The 18100-nt window shown below is 41.3% G+C and overlaps 1 protein-coding gene across 5 annotated transcripts in view; it reads right to left on the bottom strand.

Annotated features, from left to right (window-relative positions):
* Nucleotides 1-6500: 6500 nt before the first annotated feature.
* Nucleotides 6501-18100, bottom strand: part of hsd3b1 (hydroxy-delta-5-steroid dehydrogenase, 3 beta- and steroid delta-isomerase 1) — a 44287-nt gene continuing 32687 nt past the window's right edge. For 4 of the 5 annotated variants that reach the window (XM_059650284.1, XM_048541317.2, XM_048541319.2 and 1 more), the window contains 2 exons: nucleotides 17629-17796; nucleotides 6501-11540 (listed from right to left, as the gene is read on the bottom strand). In XM_059650284.1, coding sequence (XP_059506267.1) covers nucleotides 10732-11540; nucleotides 17629-17796 — 977 coding nt within the window. In that variant the 3' untranslated portion in view covers nucleotides 6501-10731. The remainder of the gene's footprint in view (nucleotides 11541-17628; nucleotides 17797-18100) is intronic. The other variant, XM_059650285.1, reaches the window with a different exon arrangement.

The raw sequence follows: 18100 nt of genomic DNA, 5'->3' as shown, positions 1-18100 counted from the left end.
CTTTCAAGGGCTTTAACATTCTTCTTCCAATAAGGTTTGCAAAACTGAACAAAATACTCAAATGTGATCTGACCAATAATTTGTAGAGTTGTAGTATCACTTTCTTGCTTTTATATTCTATGCCTCTATTTTCTAAACTCAAGTATCCTAAAATATTTCTAAACAACTGTTTTAACTTACCTGGCCGCTTTCAGAGAATTTAGCACCTTAACCCCGAGGTCCCTCTGCTTCTGTACTCCCCTTAATGTTGTACCATTGAGCCTATATTGTCTCTCAAAGTTTCTTCTGCCAAAATGTATTATCTCATATTTTTCAGCATTGAAATACATATGCCAGGTGTCTGCCCATTTAGACAACTTATCAATGTCTCTCTGAAGTTGCTGAGTGTCAACTGCACAATTCATTATTTTCCCTAGCTTCTCTCTGCAAATTTGAAGATATTGCCCTCAACACCATCTCCAAGTCATTTATAGAACTCTGAAAAAGCAAGGGTTCCAACACCAATCCTTGGTGAACACCACTTTCAACTTGTCTCCAGTCTGTGAAATGCCCATCGCGACTTAACTTCTGTTTCCTATTTTTTAACCAACTTCTAATCCATGCTGCCGAGAATCCATCAATCCAAAACGTTAATAATTTGTTCACCAATCGTCGCTATGTCACCATATTAAATGCTTTCTGAAAGGCCAAGTACACAAATTCCACAGCACTATCTTCATCCACAATCTGTGTCACCTCATGAAAGAACTCAAATAATTTTGCCAAATATAACTTGCCCTTGACCACGCCAAGTTGACTGTCTAGTACTAACGTATTTTTCTCCAAATGAATATTTATTTTAACCTGTTTTCAGGCCTTGATGTCAAGCTGGCAAGTTTATAGTTTCCTGATTTATCCTTTGTTCCTTTCTTCAACAATACCATCACATCTGCAAACCTGCAATACCCCAGGATTAATCCCGTGTTCAGAGAGGCCTGAAAAATTTCTGTCAACAGCTCCACAATGTGCTCCTTTACCTCTCTCAGAAATCCAGAATGTATCTTTTACTATTAATATGTTTGAAGAATATTTTACTATTTGTATTAAAGCAGCCTGTCATCCTTTCCTCATGCTTCCTCTTAGCCATCCTACTTACAGCCTTAGCTACTCCCCTGTATTTGAGATACCATTACCAAGATTATCTTCTATTAACAATACATTTAATGTTGGTGTGTTCGAGCAATATTCTATCATAATTTGTTTGTAAATGATTTGGATGAAAGAGTGGAAGGGTAGATTAGCAATTTTGCAGATAATACGAAGGTGGGTCACGTTGTGGATAGTGCTGAGGGCTGTTCTAGGTTACAAAGGGACATTGATAGGATGCAGAGTGTGGAGCTGGATGAACACAGCAGGCCAAGCAGCATCTTAGGAGCACAAAAGCTGACGTTTTGGGAGGGTCGAGGCCCAAAACGTCAGCTTTTGTGCTCCTAAGATGCTACTTGGCCTGCTGTGTTCATCCAGCTCCACACTTTGTTATCTCGGATTCTCCAGCATCTGCAGGTCCCATTATCTTTGATAGGATGCAGAGCTGAGAAGTGGCAGATGGAGTTTTACCCTGGAAAGTGTGAAGTGATTCATTTTGGAAGGACAAACTTGAAAACGGAATACAGGATTAACGGAAAGATTCTTGGAGTGTAGAAGAGCAAAGGGATCTTGGGGTTCATGTTCACAGTTCCCTGAAAGCTGCCACCCAAGTGGATAGAGTTGTTAAGAAGGCATATAGTGTGTTAGCTTTCATTAATTAAGGGATTGAGTTCAAGAGCCGTGAAGTTATTCTCCAGCTATACAAAACCCTGATTCAGTCTCATCTGGAGTATTGTGTCCATTTCTGGTCACCTCATTACAGGAAAGATGTGGAGGCATTGGGAAAGGTGCAGAGGAGATTTACCAGGCTGTTGCCTGGAATGGGGGGAAGGTCTTATGAGGATAGGTTGAGAGAGCTAGGGCTTTTCTCTTTAGAATGACAAAGGATGAGAGGTGACTTGATAGAGGTGTACAACATGTTCAGAGGTATGGATAGAGTGGACAGCTATAGACCTTTTCCTAGGGTGGAGGTAGCTATTCTGAGGGGGCATAGTTTTAAAGTGAGTGGAGATAGATGTAGGGGAGACGTCAGAGGTAGGTTCTTTGCTCAGAGAATGGTAGGAATGTGGAATGCATTCCAGAGACGGTAGTGGAGTTGGCCTCATTAGGGGCATTTAAGCGGCTATTTGATAGACATATGGGTGAGAGTATAAGGTAGGAGTGGAGGTTAGATAGACTTTAGAATTAGGGTAAAAGTTTGGCACAACATCGTGAGCCAAAGGGCCTGTACTATGTTGTACTGTTCTATGATATCTTAAAAGGAAATGTTGACTAGTGAAAGTATCACAGAATATGGAGAAACATTCAAAAATAAAAGATAGATTTGCTCAAGTATCCATTGAGAACACAGAAATTCTCACATCCTTATGTCTTAACTGTTAGCTCAAAATGAAAGCCAGTTATTGCCTATGCTTCCCCAGAGGATGGTGTCACGTGCCAGTTGTTTGCATTCTTTTCCAGTAGCATGCGTTTGCATGGTGTTTTCTCAAGCAGGAGGAATACGCTTGGCCCATATCCCTCCAAACATTTCTTATTCATGTACTTATCTAAATGTCTATTAAACATTGTAATTGTACCTGCATCCACCACTTCCTCTGGAAGTTCATTCCATACACTAACTACTGTGCGTAAAAAAAAAATCCCTCATGACTTTTTTCTAAATCTTTCTCCTCTCACCTTAAAAAATGCCCCCTGCTCTTGAAATCCTCCACACTAGGGAAAAGACCTTTGCTATTATCCGTGCCCCTCATGATTTTGTAAACCCTTATGAGGTCACCCCTTAACCTCCCATGCTGCAGGGAAAAAGTGCCCAGCCTATCCAGCCTCTCCTTACAACTCAAACTCTCCATTCCTGGCAACATCCTGGTAAATCTCTTCTGAAACTACTCCTGTTTAAATAAATTAACTTTTCATAATTTGGATCCTACACCTATGTACCTTCAAAGGAGAGTGCATCAAAGTCTACTCAGAAGTCTGAATTCTTAAATTTGTTTCTCTCACTATAATTACTGCTAGACCTAAGTATTTTAATAATGTTTTTTTCAGTTTCCTATTTTTAACATTTGCACTATTCGCTTTCAGACAGAAAACATCAACTTATCTTCCCTAAATGGACACTGACTCAACTGCTGAACGTTTTTAATAATACCTGTTCTTTCTGCTTCTCTAACATTTGGAGTTTTTTGGTGCCTGTTTTTTTGTGTCATTTGCCAAGATTCAGCATTATCCAATGTACATTTTACTGTTCCACATTTGGTCCTATAATGCTTTAATTGGGCGAGCAGGTTATCTGCATGACCTACTGCAGCACTTTATCAGCATTTCTGGAAGCTGGGTTGGAAAACAATGCCAGCCTTTGTATCTCAGGTTCATTTGAAGAAGCAAGAATAAAATGGTCTTCAAGTCTAATGATCGAGAGGGATTGAGTACATACCATTAAAGCTGGACAGTTAAAACAGAATGGAAGCCTATAAGCAAGATAATGGGAACTGCAGATGCTGGAGAATCCAAGATAACAAAATGTGGAGCTGGATGAACACAGCAGGCCAAGCAACATCTTAGGAGCACAAAAGGGTCTAGGCCCAAAACGTCAGCTTTTGTTATCTCGGAAGTCTATAAGCAGTGTTTTCACATCTATAAGTGACTCAACTGATTTCCTAAAGTGGGCCTGAGCATTAATAAAGGTCTGAACTTGTGAATCTCCACATTAAACACATTAAACTCCTGTGATCTACAATAAGGTCATTTATATGTTATGCTTTTTACATCATTATCCACAAAAAGAACTGTTTGACTGAACTGATCTTCAATCTCTCCCATTTCTTTGAGGAGTCAAATAGCACTAGCACAAATGCATTTTAACAACAATAATTATTATATTCATTCAGTTTCTTGAGCCTGTTGGTCTTTCAAGGCTTCATATTTCAAAAAATAATTTAATAATTTGCCTAATTAGCTAAAATAAGGAGAAAATAGCACGTTAATTCAACATTTTTAATGGTTTGCAATAAAGATTCCATTGATGAGCCTATTTAAACTTGGATAAGCAATATAGGAGCTAATTACTGCAGATGCTAAAATCTGTACTGAACAGAAATTATGGAAATCACAGCGAGTCAGGCAGCATCCATGGAGAGAGAGCAAACTAAAGTTTTGAGTCTAGATGACTCTTCATCTAGACTTGAAATGTTAGCTTGCTTTCTCTCCATGGATGTTGCCTGACCCACTGAGATGTCCAGCATTTTTTTGTTTTGGATAAAGAATATCCTGTTCCATTGGTGGTCTTCCCACCAAGACATTCAAGTATCCTTGTAGAATAGGCAAAATTAATGCTGACTTGTTGGTCAAGAGAAAATAATTTGATAGCAAAGTTTGTTTTGTCCCTGGTGAAGTCCTTGATCTTTTTATTGTAAAAATTTGCTTGCCAGAATCTAATTACAGTCTTCAACTCCACTGTTATTTCTCACCAACAACTACTCAGCTTTGAACTTATGATTAAGTTTTCATTGTCAGATAAAATAATACTTCTGCCTTCTTGTATATGAATTTTCTTTGACTATTACTTCAAGCAGCAGACAATATCTGCTGATATTGTTCAATGTCAATATCACAGAGCTGTATTGTAAATGTTTTAGCTAGTGATTTATCAAGAGAAAATTAGGTACGATCAGTGTAAATGTACTTGATCCTGGATTCTTTCATGCCCATTCCACCAGCTGAAATGTAATTAGGCAAAATTTCCACCAGCCAGTTTGCCACAGTTGACGAATCTCAAGGTCATTTGTATTAAAATGCCCAACATTAATTCCAGCATCTCCTAAGTGGCAATTCACAGAGCATAGCAATTTAACAGCAGTAGCTTCTAGTGCTTTCAGTATTGCTCATTGTAAACAAAGAGTAATTAATTTGTTAAGAACTGTTCAATTTTGGGGTTGCTGCGATCAGCAAGCATCGTGAGTCCCATTCCCACCAGTAGGTTCTTATGCAATGTAGGTTTGTCTGCATCTGATATTTGGGAGATTGGATAGTGATTGACAGGAATTCTGGTAAATTACTTCATCCGATCTTCCCTGAAATCTGTACCTGGAATGAAGTTACAAAGCATCTGCCTCATCTGCAACAGAAGAAAAACTGCAAAATCCCAATGCAGCTGGATCCTCCTGCAATTTCAGATCCCACCACACAATTTCCACTTCAGAACTATCTTCCCAGACTCAGCCATTTTAAACCATCCAAAAGGAAGCAAATCAAAAACATGATTCATTAGAATCTCTAAGAAAATTCATCATGGATTCCAACTCAGCATACTGAAATGCTAACTTGGGGAAAGATGTTGTTGTGTGTTTCTCTACAGATGCAGGCCTTTCCAAGGGCGAAGCCAGGCTGTCAATCTCTGCCAGGTAAATATGTCAGGATTTACAAACAAAATAATTAGTATAAATTAACAATTTCAACCAGTCAGATAATTGTGGGCCCTGACTGGATAAGGTTCTTTCCTGCACCTTTAAAAGTAACAATGTTTTAGTTATCAGGTTTGACTTACACCAGCAATTATGGTCAATTTATTATCAATAAAGCTTTAATTCAATGAATCTTAATCTTTTCTTACCAAATTTATTATATTTCACAGATAATCCTTGTCTACTCAGTCTACTTGTTTTTTCACATGATGTAGATGTCACTGACAAGCCAGCATTTGCTGGCCATCCTTAATGACCCTGAGACTTGCTGGGCCATTGAAGAGTCAACCGTGTTATTGCAAATCTGGAGTCACAAAGGTAAGATGACGTAAAAGGGACATTTCTGTGAAGAAATCACATTGTTTTCTAAAACACTCAACAATAGTTTTAGTAATGATAAATATGTAGCTAACTTTCAATTCCAGACTGATTAATTAATTGCATTGAAATTCCACAAACTACTATGGTGTGATTAGGCTTTCTTCCCCAGAGAATTAAATCTGTGCTCTGAATTACCAGTCCAGCAGCATTACACCACTGCCTTTCCAGAGTTGATTCTTGAATCTTTTAAAATGTTTTGACCATGTTTGTGTTAGTGTTGCCAACTCCAAATTGATGTCTTTCTGGAGATTCAATCATAAGACATCGCTTGTTCTGAATCTTAATCACATGACATTGGGTCATGGGATAGTTGTCCACTGTTTTCAAATCTTGTTCCCTGGTGGAGTATAGTGATAATATCAAAACCCAAATAAAATGAAGTGCTTTCTAAATTGTAGTGATATTTATAAAATTTATAAATCAAAGAAAGGACACAGAAGGAAAAAAGATTCAAAGGCCTGTAATATTTGCATGAAATTTATGATGTTTCTACAGTATCAATTGCACCAAGAAACTCTAAGTAAATTCCACTGGTTTTAAAATATCAATAAGTAAATTCCAACAAAAACTGCATATACTTTTATGATTATTTTTATAACTTGCTGTATTGTAAAATAAAATGAATAAAAGCAAAACTAAACCTAATTCATTGGCTGCTACACTCCATTGATGAAGCTCAGTTTCAGAGGTAATACTCAGTCCACAGCAAGAAGCACCTAAATTGACTCAGCTTCAGATAACAATGCAAATAAAACAGGGCACAAAACCAGAGAAAGATGGGTTTTGCATGTATTTAGTTACTCCTGGTAAGTGATTTCCTGTGATCATTTTCAAACTGGTTAACATCTGGAGAAAGCTCAGAACCCCTAGCTGGCAAAAGTTGAGAGTCTCACAGGGTTAATATGGGTTCCATTATTTTAAATGTTTTTTAATGTTTCTTCAAATCATAGAAAGACTGAACTAATGAGAGCACATATTTTCCCAAAGGCTATGGGGGACAAAGAGGGAAAGTGAAGTTGAGGATTACCATATCGGACATGATCTCATTAAATGGCAGAGCAGACTCAAATGGGCTGAAAAGCCTACTTCTGCTCCTATAACTTATGGTCATTTTGTTTGTTCATGAGATGTGGATGTCACTGGCTCATCAGCATTTATTGCTCATCCTTAATTGTTCTCAAAAGGTGATGGTGAGCTACTTTCTATTATTGTGGGGTAAAAACAATCAGTGTTGGTCTATGTTCATCTCATCTGTCATAATGCCTGGATCACCTATGTTTCCTTTCTTTTATGTGCTATTTTCTAAAATACTGTTTAAACCTACCAAATGCAAAGCTCAGTTCTCTTTATGCAGTAAGGAAACCAGCAAAAAATGTAATATTAAGTCAATTTGACCCATCATTATTCGATTTTCATGGCATTATGTATTGAAATTTAAATGTGTTTAAGGTGTAAATATCACAGTCATCTGGAAAATAAGAGGAAATGAAATTGCATTCAGAACATTCATTATGCTGTGCTACATAAATTCGATTTTGATGATTACAGAAAAGTATATATCATTTTGAAAATCTTCAGAATCACAATATTGGTGTTACTTCTTTTTAATGATCAATACACTTCAGTGAGTATTTTTTGTTGCTGTGTTTCTAGTTGCTGTAATTTTTAAGAGTTCCATTCCTCTTGTACGACATAAGCTGGCTGTTTTCGGTCTCGACACTGCATCCAGAGGAAGGAAAAAATTTCAGCTACTTGTAGGGGCACAATAATAGCAGCACAAACAGTTTCCTCACAGACATGAAAAAATGTTAGACCAATCAAGCTTACTGATAGATGATGAATCAAATCTGTTATTTTCAGTGAATTGTGACTTACTACATATATGTTGTTGCAAATGCAATACTTCTGCTGAATGCTATTTGTAGTGCAGTGGTGAACTTGTTTTTTTTGACAGTTTTAATATTTTAACCCTTTGTACTCAAGGCAAGGCATTCACTTTGGAGAATTAATTTCTTAAAAACAGGGAACATGATGTATGGTTAAAACACATTTGTTTAGCATTTTACAAGCAACACACTAACTGCATGGTGCCCGGTCATTTGGATTATGGCTGTATGCAGCAAGCACTAAGCATGTTTTTCATTGGCTGTGTGCATCAGCAAGGATCCCAACATTGTAACTAATCAGGACCTTTAAAATCTAACTTACTCTTGTTAAATGGAAAGTGCATTGCGGCAGGAGGACTTATTGACAGTCATGCAGGAGCTCACCTGGGAAAGGATGAAAAATGGAACAACTTAGGCAGGCTCCAAAGTTTTCAGATGCTGAATCATGGGCCTTGATGGTGGAGGTGAAAAGCGGGAAAGGTGTCCTGAACCCAGAGATGGCAAAATATCAAGGGAGCAGAAAGTCATGGAAATACATGCCAGGATTCATGTCCAAAAGAAACAGACAGTGCAACGATACGTTCAAGGACCTCACTTAAGCAGTCAAGTCAGTGTATTTGTCTTCAAATGGATAAATGTATTATATTAACTGCACCGAGCCTCAGCTATTGTTCAATTCATTACATCCTCAATGCTCACTTACTGGCAATTGTTATAAATCAGGATTCATAGCTTCATCCACCCTGCAAGTTATAAGCCAACATCTCTCAGCTTGTACACTCTGCCAGCTATTGATCCCTGACCAGGTAGAAATAATATTGGCATCAACTGTCACTGAATGAAATCTTCAGTGACATTTTCTTGTGCAACATTGGACAGCAAACTGCAAAATGTTATAATTAAGTTCAGGTACGGACTACAGTGGGTTAGGCAAATAGAAATTCATTGCCATATCACTTTCACAGCCACTGTGAATGCAGTCCTTGCCCTGTTCTGAGTTTACTGTTGTGGCTGCAACAATTGGCAGATTTCAGTCAAATCTCTGAACCAGAACAATAGTCATTCACAAAATGTTCTTCACTGATATTCGGATAAAAGAATTGCTGTGAACATGTTGAGTTAATCTGGCCTCTTGTTGACAGCCCTTATCCTCCTCCACATCATCATCTCATCTTATAACTTGAGCTGCTCTGTATATCCACTTTATTCCCAAAGTCAAATCCTATTAGAATGGTGTAGAACTGGATGAACACAGCAGGCCTAGCAGCATCTTAGGAGCAGGAAAGCTGATGTTTCAGGCCTAGACCCTTCAGAAATAGGCAGAGAGGGGGAGGCGGATAGAAGATGGATAGAGAAGATAGGTGGAGAGAAGACAGACAAGTCAAAGAGGTGGGTATGGAGCCAGTAAAGGTGAGTGTAGGTGGGGAGGTAGGGAGGAGATAGGTCAGTCCAGGGAGGACGGCAGGTCAAGGGGGTGGGATGAGGTTAGTAGGTAAGAAATGAGGGTGCGGGTTGAGGTGGGAGGAGGGGATAGGTGAGAGGAAGAACAGGTTAGGGAGGCAGGGACAAGCTGGGCTGCTTTTGGGAGGCGGTAGGGGGAGGGGAGATTTTGAAGCTTGTGAAATCCACATCGATACCATTGGGCTGCAGGATTTCCAAGCGGAATATGAGTTGCTGTTCCTGCAACCTTCAGGTGGTATCGCTGTGGCACTGCAGGAGGCCCACGATGGACATGTTGTCTGAGGAATGAGAAGGGGAGTTGAAACAGTTCGTGACTGGGAGGTACAGTTGTTTACTGCGAACCAAGCGTAGGAGTTCTGCAAAGCAGTCCCCAAGCTTCCACTTGATTTCCCCGATGTAGAGGAGGCCACAACGGGTACAGCGGATGCAGTATACCACATTAGCAGATGTGCAGGTGAACATCTGCTTGATGTGGAAAGTCTTCTTGGGGCCTGGGATGGGGGTGTGGGGGCAGGTGTAGCACTTCCTGCGGTTGCAGGGAAAAGTGCCGGGTGTGGTGGGGTTGGAGGGGAGTGTGGAGCAGACAAGGGAGTCACGGAGAGAGTCATCCCTCTGGAAAGTAGACAAGGGTGGGGAGGGAAAAATGTCTTTGGTGGTGGGGTCGGATTGCAGATGGCGGAAGTGTCGGAGGATGATGCGTTGGATCTGGAGGTTGGTGGGGTGGTATGTGAGGACGAAGTGGATTCTTTTTTGGAATTGCTAACTTCGTGTATCCATGTTATGAGTGACTGCGTCGTTAGCAGAAAATCTTGAAATACCTGCCATTACATCACTTTTAGTCTTGTGTGGCTTGAAACAACTTTAGAAAACACATTCTTAAAGACAAAACAACGGCCCTAAGTAATCAATAACTAACCCAAATGTAATTGGAGTCCTTTATCTATTGCAGCTGAATGGGGTCCTTTTTAACACTCTGCATTTAAATATGTAAGTTAAAAGATAATATTAATTGAAGTAGTGAGCTGAAAATAGCACCACTAGGTCAAATCAGTCCAGTCTGCTGACTGATGTCATGATCTCGAAGGCAATAAATGCTGGCAATGAGGCCACATCCTGTGAACAGGTAAGTAAAATGAATGTGCCCACACAGGGTACTTATGGGAACAATCTGTGAATGTATGATAACATCTTCAATATTATAGCATCTCACTAATCTCTAAGTGTTTGTGCACAAAGCAGGCAAGACCTCATTTTGGAACTTTATGGACTCTGGTAACACCCAAAACGAAGCAATAAGTAGGCCAATTTCAGCCTCAGGAATTTTGAATAAAAGCATTGACTACTGCACCAAAATAAACATTCAGAATTTCAAACTTTTCTCCCCTAAGATTTAGGTTTTTATTTCTGTAGCTTCAGTGTTACTTTTTATTTAAAATATCTCTCCGGTGTTGTACAATTGAAGCCAGCCAGGCAGTGGTCCGCTTTTTTGCTACATCCCAACTGTAACGTGGTATGTAGTCAAAATCATTGAAAGCTTTGTGGCTAGTAAAGGTAAACTTTGTGTTGAGCATTGTAATAAGGTGTCGGTTTGTTTTGGGAACATATCTGATAAATGGCCTTAGCAAAAACTGCAGCATCTCCATCATGAAAGTGGTGAAGTACATAAGCAGCAGAGGCATCTGAAGCTTTCCTGGAATTGTAAACCCTAGAGGGCCCATCATCTCATAGTTAAAATCTGAGTAACTCATGTGCGGGGTGTCATCTGTGATGTAATAGAATTTCCCACCAACTACTTTCTTCCTGCCCTTGTCTTTCATAGCTCTAGCCACTGAAATATGAGCCCAAGCTACATTGCCAACATAAACAGGATTCACAAGTGCCTGCTTCCTAGAAGATCTCTTTAGAACATTTCCATTGATGATTCCTTCATCCAAGTGCCCTACCATAAAACGGGAGTTTTCTCCGTAGATATACATGGGCCGTAAAGCGCATGTTACCATTTGTTCACCATTAGGTAGGAGACATCCATTTGATGTCAGCACTAATTGTTCTGCTGCAAGTTTTGTTCTGCTGTACTGAAATTCCAGCTTGCCAAGGTAGACCGTGCCTTCATCACCATTACAGATAGAATCACCTCTTGCATTTGGTCCTACCACCTCCACAGAACTGGTGTAGATAAAACACTTCACGTTCTGCTGAATAGAGGTTTCTATCAAAAGCTGAGTTCCTGTCAAATTAAAATGAAACAATATCGTAAGAACTGATAGAAATCATACCATCACATAATTATAAAATAAACACTGTTCGCCATGGTCAGAAATGAAAGTGAGAAGCATCCTATATCATCATTTTAATTGACATAGAAATAAAGGCTGAATCTTCATATATTTAACTTTGCCGGGTTTCACTGAGATCTTCCTTTGCAAGGCCCACTGAGATTTCTCACAAGATCATTGCAAACTCACCTCTTTAACTACTTACCCTGTTCCTATGGCCACGCTCTTGTTCAATGCTAGTTCAATTCTCCTCCTTACCATACTTGAAGGAACTCAACATTGCTGGGATATCTCTGAATAGATCATCATCCCTGGCACCAACACTTTATTTAAAAGGCCATGTGCATTGTCAACCTGGAGTTTACCTGCACAGTGACATTATAGAGAAGGGGAAATTGGAGCCTTGCTTTGTAGGAGGAGCCTGGAAGTCTGTGTGCACAGTGTGATGCAGATGAGGGCATCCTCTTCCCCCAGGATGGTCAGAGGAGACCACAAAAACTTGGCAGCCTGGGCTGAGGTTGCCACCCAGTTCATTGCCATCTCAGGCTGCAAAAAAACCCAGCAGTGCAGGAAAGCCAGCATCTTTTCCCTGCTCCCTATCTGCCATCGCTGATACCACCCAGACCTACCATTAACCCTACAGATGCCTCCTCAATCATTCAGGCCAACCGCCTACTTTTCAGCACTAACAGTTGTAACAGGCAGTTAGATCTCACTCAACCCTTCCCTTTCTCTAATTCAAGGAGAAAACAGCCCACAATATGGAAATAAGAGACAAGGTGAGTTGTGGGCTGCCCGACATTTGGCTCCTCAACCCTTACAAGGACAGGAGACAGGTTCTGACCGGCCAAGTCTAAGTGATCCAGTCCAAGGCCCTCGATTGGTGTGAAGCCTGCACTTGACCCCACCCACCCCCACCCCCAACCCTGCCACTGAAGGGGTTAATATGACTGATGACTTTTGACAACTGTGACAAGCTCCCTGGATTTGTGTCTGCAGTTAATGGCAATACAAGAAGTAAAGAGAGTTTGTTAGCTCTGGCAGAGGAACAAAAGAGTCAAAAAGGCACATCTGGGTAGGCTCAAATTGAATGAGTGGGTGAGCGAACAGCCCTGAAATGCAACCTTGTCCATCCCTGCGCACATCCCTGTCATTACTGCAGCATTACCAGTTGCTGGCATGCAATGAATACAGCTTTAAGGTATAAAAGCATCCTATAAATGGATCAGAGAGATTCCATGAAATTTCTGATAGGCTGGCAGGTGTCAGATGCCAGCATCTATGAATGTAAGATGCGTGCCCAGAGCAGCAAGTGGCAAGCTCGAGTCTCCACGTCTCCATTCAGACTTTCATGTCGGTATTTGTAAATGTCTACTTTCCTTGCAGCAGATGTAGGATAAAAAGTTTTATATGAAAACTTTGTCAAACATTAAGATTGACAAGTCGCCAGGCCCGGACCAGATTTGTCCTCGGCTGCTTTGTGAAGCGAGAAATGCAATTGCTTCGCCACTTGCGAAGATCTTTGCATCCTCGCTCTCCACTGGAGTCGTACCTGAGGACTGGAGAGAGGCAAATGTAATTCCTCTCTTCAAGAAAGGAAATAGGGAAATCCCCGGCAATTATAGACCAGTAAGTCTCACGTCTGTCGTCTGCAAGGTGTTAGAAAGGATTCTGAGGGATAAGATTTATGACCATCTGGAAGAGCATGGCTTGATCAAATACGTCAACACGGCTTTGTGAGGGGTAGGTCATGCCTTACAAACCTTATCGAGTTTTTTGAGGATGTGACTAGAAAAGTTGATGAGGGTCGAGCTGTGGATGTGGTGTATATGGACTTCAGTAAGGCATTTGATAAGGTTCCCCATGGTAGGCTCATTCAGAAGGTCAGGAGGAATGGGATACAGGGGAACTTAGCTGCTTGGATACAGAATTGGCTGGCCAACAGAAGACAGCGAGTGGTAGTAGAAGGAAAATATTCTGCCTGGAAGTCAGTGGTGAGTGGGGTTCCACAGGGCTCTGTCCTTGGGCCTCTACTGTTTGTAATTTTTATTAATGACTTGGATGAGGGGATTGAAGGATGGGTCAGCAAGTTTGCAGACGACACAAAGGTCGGAGGTGTCGTTGACAGTGTAGAGGGCTGTTGTAGGCTGCAGCGGGACATTGACAGGATGCAGAGATGGGCTGAGAGGTGGCAGATGGAGTTCAACCTGGATAAATGCGAGGTGATGCATTTTGGAAGGTCGAATTTGAAAGCTGAGTACAGGATTAAGGATAGGATTCTTGGCAGCGTGGAGGAACAGAGGGACCTTGGTGTGCAGATACATAGATCCCTTAAAATGGCCACCCAAGTGGACAGGGTTGTTAAGAAAGCATATGGTGTTTTGGCTTTCATTAACAGGGGGATTGAGTTTAAGAGTCGTGAGATCTTGTTGCAGCTCTATAAAACTTTGGTTAGACCGCACTTGGAATACTGCGTCCAGTTCTGGGCGCCCTATTATAGGAAAGATGTGGATGCTTTGGAGAGGGTTCAGAGGAGGTTTACCAGGATGCTGCCTGGACTGGAGGGCTTATCTTATGAAGAGAGGTTGACTGAGCTCGGTCTCTTTTCATTGGAGAAAAGGAGGAGGAGAGGGGACCTAATTGAGGTATACAAGATAATGAGAGGCATAGATAGAGTTGATAGCCAGAGACTATTTCCCAGGGCAGAAATGGCTAGCACGAGGGGTCATAGTTTTAAGCTGGTTGGTGGAAAGTATAGAGGGGATGTCAGAGGCAGGTTCTTTACACAGAGAGTTGTGAGAGCACGGAATGCGTTGCCAGCAGCAGCTGTGGAAGCAAGGTCATTGGGGTCATTTAAGAGACTGCTGGACATGCATATGGTCACAGAAATTTGAGGGTGCATACATGAGGATCAATGGTCGGCACAACATTGTGGGCTGAAGGGCCTGTTCTGTGCTGTACTGTTCTATGTTCTATGTTCTATATTAATGAAGTGAGATTTACTGTCAATGAAGCTAGTAACAAGCAATAATTACTGTTAATAGGTATGTCGCTGCTGTCCAGCAAACATCTTGTCTCACCAATTGGAAGTCTGTTGGAAAATGCAACTTGTTGTTCCTGACATTGAGGTAGGTGCCACTGGCTTTCTCATTTGATTCTCCCTCACTTCTTACCATAGCCCATCTCATTTAGGCCTCCATAAAATTCCACGCATAATTTTGTAAGAATTTAAGGTGTTACCAAATCTAGAGTATTATTTGATCCAATATACTTTGTATTCATATCACAACCAATGTTCTAAACTGCATGGCCTCTCCAAAGGTCGACACAAGGCAACTGGCACCATTCACAGCATTGAATTCTGGTTCCTGAAGTCTCTGCCATGCACAAACCATGGATGTCCACACAAAAACAAAATTAGTGGGAACAGAAGTATCAATGGTCCTGATTTTACAATCCATCATAGGGAGATAACTTCAGCCTCCCACAGTGGGTTGGTTGGGTTCAGATGGAAGGTTAAATAAACAAAAGCATGAAACAGGAGCCCAATTAGCCGATTTTTCACTCTTATGGAGGTAGCACAATCATCAGATGACTAATCTGCTGTCAAAAAGAGGGTTCGTTTTTATACACACATGCAAGCATTGGCTGCACACTGCAGCTCAATGACAAAAGTTGGGGTGTTTTGGTTTTGGCCTCAAGGTACTATCGGTCAAACAATTTCTGCTCATCCTGCAGGTTAGTCCCACTCTAATAGAATCATAGAATCCCCACAGTGTGGAAACAGGCCCTTCGGCCCAACAAGTCCACACTGAACCTCACAGCATCCCACCCAGACCATTCCCCTATAACCCACTTAATCTACACCTCCCTGAGCACCATGGGCAATTTAGCACGGCCAATCCACCTAACCCGCACATCTTTGGCCTGTGGGAGGAAACCAGATGGTGTCAAAAGCTGCATCTTGGTTTAGAATGTCCTTAAAGTGCTCTCTCCAGCAACCTTTGACTGTCCCTCGGTCTTTGACAAGCGACTGTCCATTTTGGAAGTCAGTGGAGAAGGTCCCTGGACAGAGGATCACTTTGATTGTGCTGAAAAAGCCACCCACATTGTGGTCATCGCTGAGTTCCTGTACCTCCTTTCCACCCACCATCTATTCTTTAGGTCATTGGTTCTTTGTTGCACCTTGGCCTTCGGTCGCCTGTAGGCTTGTATTGTCTTACTTGAGTTTTGATGAAGCTGCTAATTTAGGAACATCTTGCTTTGGCAGTCTAGGAGATCCTGGATCTCCTGATCATTCCCACACATGCTGACTATGGTGGCTTTTAGGGTAGACTGTTGTCATTCTGTGGCTCTGGATGTTGCTCATTGTCATGTTGGCTGGGAGGCACCACCTGAGTAGGTCTTTCTTCTCCAGGTCTTTAGTCTAGCAAACACAGACCTTTCCATGATGGTGACTGGGAAGAGCGGCCTGCAGTTACCATCACAGTGTAGCAGATTGGGAACGCTGGGAAGAGCGGCCTGCAGTCACCACTGCAGTGAGGCAGTCTGGAAAGAGTACATTCAGATGCTAGAACACCTGGAAAACAAAGGTTCAATACCAACTTGCTCACCACACAATGCTGCTTCCCCAAGCGTCAAAATTCAAGTACGCTCCCAAAAAACGTGGATCATTTTTCTTACCTCAGGAACCTCCTCTCCATGTGGACAAACACTGATTATGAAATCCAACATTGACTCCAATGTGCCAGTGCAACCTTCAGGCACCTCAGAAATAGTCTGTTTGAAGTCAGACCCAGTGTGCAGCTTATGGTCTGTAGAGCAGTCATTGCCCCCACCCTCTTGTGTGCATCAAGAACATGGGCCATGTACAGCTGACACCTCAAATCCCCAGAGAGTTATTACCAGGACTGGTTTTGCAAAATTCTGCAAATGCACTCGCAGGATATGCAAACCCATGCTAGCGTCCTCCCAGTGCAATAGCTCCAATATTTAGATATTGATCACACATGATCAATTCACATTGTCATCATGCCTGACACAAAACTCCCTAAATAAGTGCTCTACTCTGAGCTCACAATGGTAAGGAATCACTAGGAGGAGAGAGGAAATGCTACGGGGACACTCTGAAAGCCCCTCTAAACAAATGCAAAATCCCCACCAACAGACAGGAGTTGCTTGCCCTGGAATGCACAAACTGGCATCACCAATTGGAGTATATAGAGGCCAAACACAAGCAGCAGAAAGAGAGTGCAGAATCTGGAGAATCCCACTCACCTGCCCTAAGTGTGGCAGAGTCTGCATCTTCAGCATTGGATCAATCAGCCACTGCAGAACCCATCCCCCCTCCAAATGCCCCAGTGTGGAAGCATGTTATCTTCATCTCTGAGAGACTACTGAAGAAGATCACTGTTTATATCTCTAAGTGCTGCCTTAAATTTAAAGTAACTTTATTTTTAATTATAGCTTGATTTCTATGGTTCATATAACTCAGGTGAAAAGTGTGAAATGTCTAAGGTAAGTGCGTTTACAACACTGCTATAGGCAATGAAGAGGAGACTTTCCTCCAAGTTCAAGAAGTTTACCAGGAAGCACATTCCGTGTCCCAACACCTACAATCTGTCCATTTCCCTGACCACCATCTCTAGAGAATGCTAGCTAGCTTAAACTCAATTATCTCTTCATCTTCCGGAGTACATGGCTGCGCACCTGTAGGAATGGATTGTATTCTAGATTTGCCATGCTAATAACATAAACCATCTACATTTGCACAATGAAAGCACAAAACATCCTTCTCAAATATTTAAAATTAGTTGGCTGGAGAGAACATCCAGACCAAAAATAAATTTAGAGCAAATGACTCCAGCTCCTCAGAACCACCCTCCACCCCATGCGCACCCACCAAGGTTTTTGAAGTTTTTGCCCTCAGCTTGTCCTTGTGTCACCTCTGCACATGTCAGGAATTAGATTTGTTCACTCTTTTTTGCAGTAATATCCCGCATTATTCAATGCCTTGGTTTTCTTTAACTCAAGTTGTACCTTTAACATTGATGGCTTCTAGCTCTTCATTGCTGATGTATCCCCAGATGTCAATCACAGAAGCAGTGTGAATAACACATGTCACTCCTTGACAGGCTTTTTGCACAACCTCTTTATCTCTCACATCTCCTATGAAATCCGTCACCTCAATTCGACCTCCAGCCAATGCTGAGAAACAATTTTTTTTTAAAAAAAAGCAAAAATGAATCATTAGATTTGTTGAAATCATATTCACACCTTGTTGTTTAGACATTAGAACTTGAATTTCTTCAAGCTGTTCTGAAAGACAATTAACAGAACTGAAGAATCAAGACGGAAAAGAAACCAGGATGAGACTCATTTAATTGGCTCATATTGTAATGTGGCATTTACCTTCTTGGTTCTCGCAGATCTCCCAACATTATGACCTATTTTCTTTGTGATTTTTCCCAATATTTATCTCCCCTATTCCCACACATTGCCCACAGAGAAG

This window comes from Stegostoma tigrinum, chromosome 12, assembly GCF_030684315.1.
Source record: "Stegostoma tigrinum isolate sSteTig4 chromosome 12, sSteTig4.hap1, whole genome shotgun sequence".
Taxonomy (NCBI): Eukaryota; Metazoa; Chordata; class Chondrichthyes; order Orectolobiformes; family Stegostomatidae; genus Stegostoma; species Stegostoma tigrinum.
Note: the sequence above shows the minus strand (reverse complement) of the source record. Positions and strands in the feature narration are given on the sequence as shown.